General features: G+C 39.6%; 1 protein-coding gene and 1 long non-coding RNA gene across 2 annotated transcripts; both read left to right on the top strand.

The window, feature by feature from the left end:
• The first annotated feature begins 984 nt into the window (after window positions 1-984).
• LOC126994215 (uncharacterized) lies at window positions 985-3,208 on the top strand. Its single transcript, XR_007748891.1, has 3 exons — window positions 985-1,491; window positions 2,585-2,752; window positions 3,136-3,208. It is a non-coding gene; the product is annotated as an uncharacterized LOC126994215 (long non-coding RNA).
• Window positions 3,209-3,508: 300 nt separating this feature from the next.
• LOC126994214 (putative nuclease HARBI1) lies at window positions 3,509-5,089 on the top strand. The gene is made up of 4 exons (XM_050853501.1): window positions 3,509-3,589; window positions 3,900-4,044; window positions 4,201-4,321; window positions 4,639-5,089. The coding sequence occupies exons 2-4, from the start codon at window positions 3,932-3,934 to the stop codon at window positions 4,759-4,761; spliced, it is 357 nt and encodes a 118-aa protein (XP_050709458.1). The 5' UTR covers window positions 3,509-3,589; window positions 3,900-3,931; the 3' UTR covers window positions 4,762-5,089.

The raw sequence follows: 5,089 nt of genomic DNA on the forward strand, positions 1-5,089 counted from the left end.
GGGAGGGAAGTAAATTCCCAATGTCCTGCTGGAGAAGAAAATGCCATCTTCTCTCTGCTGATTTCATCTTGGGGGATTTGATGGTAACCCTGTTTCAAGTCTAGGCCTGAAAAAAAACTTACTATCTCCCAATTGATTGAGTATGGTGGTTATATTAGGGAGTGGGTACCGGTCGTCCCGTAGTGTTTTATTAAGTGCCCGGAAGTCCAGACAAAGTCGTAGTACTCCATCTTTTTGGGGCACTGTGATAAGTGGGGCATTATAGGGTGATCGGGAAGGGCGAATCACACCCTGTAGCTAGAGCGATATAAGTTGTTCATTTACTCTGTCATGATAACTGATAGGAATGTTATATGGACGCCTGTACACTACTTCATCAGTGTTTTGCTTGATGGTGCTTAAAAAAATAGGGCGTTACTGTTAATGGTTCTTGTTCTGTGGAAGACACTGTTATATATTTATCTATTAAGGACTTTAAGACCTGATTCTCTCTCTTCACTTGGGAATTTAGCGTCAACAATTTGATAGAGGCTTTTCTTCCTTACTTCAAGCTCTGCGGGCTTCAGGTCTGTCTTAACTGTGTCAGCGGTCTGTACACTAGATACTTGTGGCAGATCAGCGTATAGCTCAAGAGTGACAGGCCTCACAAATCCTAACGTTGTATTATCATCTATCTTTACACACACTTTCAATATTCAAATACGGCACAGTGACATAAGATCTTTGATTGTCAGATGAAGGGGTTAACTTAACTATCCCTGAGCACAAGACTCTACCCTGAGGAGTACTAACACAAGGCTCAATTAAAGCTTCACTCGCCTGTAGTTGCGTCACTAGCGTTATGTAACCTGGGAGCGAATCCACAAAGCGTCAGTGGGATGGGGAGGCGTTAATACTTAATAGCGCCGTTTTCTTCCACATTGGCATGCTGGAACGCTCCAAATGGGTAAGCGGTGAGTGTATTTTGCGCCGATTTCTGTCGTTAGTTACACCTAGGTCCGAGGTGGTGTAAAACACATATATAATTATTTTTGTGCACAATTTGACCTTTTTATTAACTGTTTATAAGCTTTATCACCATAGAAGCATGTATATGCCATGCAAAAAGTGAAATTTTAAATGGAACACCCCAAAATATGCCTGAAAACGAGGCGGCTGACAGTCTGCCCTTAGTACCCCTTACCCTAGCGTCACGCATACACACAGCAGCTTACGAAATGAATATTATCCTCGCATATTTTCACGCCCGTGCTCTGAGGAGGGAAAGACGGTTTCGGGATCGTCTTGACCCCTTAGAATTAAGTGACAGTGAACTTATTCAAAAGTATCGCTTCCCTCGGCAAGAACTAACCCTCCTCTTTCAGGAGCTGCAGCCTCAGCTTGAGAGGAGGACAAGGCGTAGCCAGGCCTTACCAACCCACACACAGGTTTTGCTGGCCCTGAGATTTTTGGCAAGTGGCTCCTTTCAACATGTCATTGGAGACACTGCAGGTAACATTTATATAGTTTATTGGTGTTGCATGCTTCCGCCGCTCAGTGCATCTGCCATCACTTATTAATGTCTGTTGCCCTACATTGTTTTGCACCTAAATCTTAATGGTCAGGGAGAATTGTGGGTGCTACTATAGCGTGAGGTCTACCACACTATAGCGTGAGGTCTACCACACTACTACACTATAGCGTGAGGTCTACCACATTGTAGCGTGAGATCGACCTACCGTTAGTACTATACCACACAGAAATGTAAAAATAAACATGCTATCATATATTTAGACAAATTTATACTACCCAACCTAACCTAACCAAACCTATACTAACCCAACCCAACCTAACCTAATCTAAACTAACCCAACGTAACCTAACATAACCTAATCTAAAATAACCCAACGTAACCTGAAGTAACCTAAAATAACCCAACCTAACCTAACGTAACCTAAACTAACCCAACCTAACCTAACCTAACCCAACTTAACCTAACATAACCTAAACTAACCCAACCTAACCTAACCTAACTTAACCTAACCTGACCTAACCTAACCGGATGTTCTTTACCCTACATAACCTAACCTAATATAACAACCCAACCTAACCTAACCTAACCTAACTTAACCTAACCTCTTATTTGCCTGATAATCCTTTCCTGGATGCCTACCTTAATCCCCACACACACACCTGGCTGCAGAGCTAATCTGGCTGACTATTTTTATTGCTCTATGATCTAGTATGGCGGTAGACCTCACCCCTGCTCCTGCTGGGTAGGCCACATATGGCGGTAGACCTCACGCTATAGTAGCACCGAATTGTGCCTTCCCTTCAAGGGATTGAGTGGGGGCCTAAATCCTCAATAGGTTAGTTTATTTTCTTAAAGGGGGGTTGAAGGGGAGTGTAAACCCCCACATGCTTATGTTAAGTTACAGTAGTTTCCATATATACACTTTCATGTGTTACACAAGCCAGCATAAGCAGGCTTTGTGGGCAAAGTTCCCAATAGGTTAGTTTCTCTTCTTAAAGGGGGGTTGAAGGGGAGTCTGAACCCCCACATGCTTAGGTGAAGTTACAGTAGTTTCCATATATACACTTTCAGGTGTTACACAAGCCAGCATAAGCCGGGTCTTGGACCGGATTTGCACCGTCTTGAGTGACAAGTCGGTGCAAGAAATCAAGATGCCTCCTACAAATATTGAGCGGAGGAGAATTGCTCGGAAGTTTTTAAGGATTCAAAACTTCCCAAGGGTTATTGGAGCCATTGATGGTAAGATTATCCTTTTTTTTTTATTTAGTGATGCTATTATAATTACACATTCCATTGAGATTCCCTTTGGGTGAAAGGTACCAGATTACCCCTTGCTCCTTTTAAGCATTTAAAAATTTGTAGTATTTAATTTCTGATGTTTCCATATATAATTTTTAATTTTAATATATATTTATATATATATATATTTATTTATATATATATATATAGATATATATATATATATATATATATATATATATATATATATATATATATATATATATATATATATATATATATATATAGAGAGAGAGAGAGAGAGAGAGAGATAGATAGATAGATAGATAGATAGATACAGTGACTGTAATATGATAATTTAGTACTTTTATTTGTTTGCACAGGCACCCATGTTGCCATCAAGGCCCCATCTGTAGACGAGGCCCTGTATTTCAACAGGAAAAGGTATCACTCCCTAAACATCCAACTTGTTTGTGATGCTGATGGAGTGATACTCAGTTACTGCTCCAGATTCCCAGGTATATTATTTTTGAATTGCATAAAAATTTCACCTATCCATGTACTGTATTAATTATCATGCGACTGAACAAGATTAGTGTTACTGCAAAAGAAAACGGTGTGATAAGCCTTGACATTAGATATAAATGTGCAAGATCTGATATATTACTATGATATAGGGCTTAACTCTGCCACACCTATTTTAAATATACTTTACTAAGTTTGTCTAAGTTCATGTATATTAAATTCTAGGTTCTACACATGACGCCTTCGTGTGGGCCAACTCTGAGCTGAAACAGCGGTTTCAGGAAGGGGAGTTTGGGGACTTCCTGCTTGTTGGTGAGTATCTACATAAAAAGTGCATGAGTGTACCAGTATTTCAGAGCCATGTCTTATATAAAATAGTAACATTAACTGGCAGACCATCCATCACCTTAGTGACAGCAAACTTACACCTACTGCCGTATGTACCAATGCAGTCTTAATAGGTTGTACAATCTTTAAGGCCATTTTTATGTTACCTGAAAAAGAAATTGCTTCATACTTAACTTAGAAGATAACTTTTTCACAATACCATTTCATGCATGATAAGCAGGCCTGCTACATGACGAAACAATAAGAAATCTTATTTTGGATCATATTATTGCAGGTGACAGTGGGTATCCCCTTGAGCCCCATCTCATGGTGCCAGTGAGCAACCCCTCCACTGAAGCGGAGAACCGCTACAACAGGGGGCATGCCCAAACGAGGGTGATTGTTGAGCAGACGATTGGGATGTTGAAGAGTCGCTTTAGGTAATGAAGTGATATAATGCTGTGTAGAGTAGTGCTTGCTATAGATATAATTGTTAAGTATTACAAACATTTTATTTGTGTCTCTATAGTATACTTTGTAGAGACACTTGTTATGAAGGAATCCTCTCTTTTAATATGAAATCTTGCTTCTCACAGGTGTCTGCACTCTTCTGGGGGAACACTGCAATATGCACCCATCAAGTGTGCAAAAATTGCAAATTCATGCATGCTACTGCACAATCGCTGCATCAAGCGTCGTATTCCTATTCCTTCTGATGTATGTACTAACCACATATTTTCATGTACTTTAAAGGAGATATCAATATCAAGGTCATTAGATTTGGCACAGCAGAGGCATGATCGGTCTTTCAATTGTTGTTTGAGTAATAGAAAATGGTCTGATGCATATTCATGGTATGAAAATATATATTTTTTCACACATAATATTGTCTTGAGAATTCCCAGGTTTAGGTAAAATTTTCATTGTCACATTAAAGACTACTCTTCTTATATCAACTTTTAAAGAAATGGAAAGTTCATCTTCAAACCCAAAGATATATCAGGCTCTCACAAATGTCATCAACTTATTTCCAGCTTCCACCAGTAGACAACGAGGAAGTGCCCCAGGCTGCCGTCATCCGTGCTGTGCAGAGAGGGCAGCGAGGACTTGGCAGAGCTGTGCAGCAGGAGATTATACAGCATTTTTACCAGCCATGAAGTAAGACAGGCAGACAGCACTGGCATGTGTTATTGAGTATATAAGGATTGAAAGAATGCCTTTCCATGTCTCAGTACATGTAAAATTATATAAGTGCAGGATTTTAATATCAAGAAGAATTCGCTGGCAAATGTTAGGTTAGAGTAATACAAATCTATACCAAAAAGGAGTGTATATATTATGGTAACAGTATCACTTAAATATTACACTGACACAATACTATAACTACCAAATTAACAATATCCTGAATCACAGCACCAAGAAAATGCACAATATGGCATTACCCTGTAAATATCACAGTAACACTGTCATGAATCACAGCACGCA

This window comes from Eriocheir sinensis, unplaced genomic scaffold, assembly GCF_024679095.1.
Source record: "Eriocheir sinensis breed Jianghai 21 unplaced genomic scaffold, ASM2467909v1 Scaffold749, whole genome shotgun sequence".
NCBI classification, from domain to species: domain Eukaryota; kingdom Metazoa; phylum Arthropoda; class Malacostraca; order Decapoda; family Varunidae; genus Eriocheir; species Eriocheir sinensis.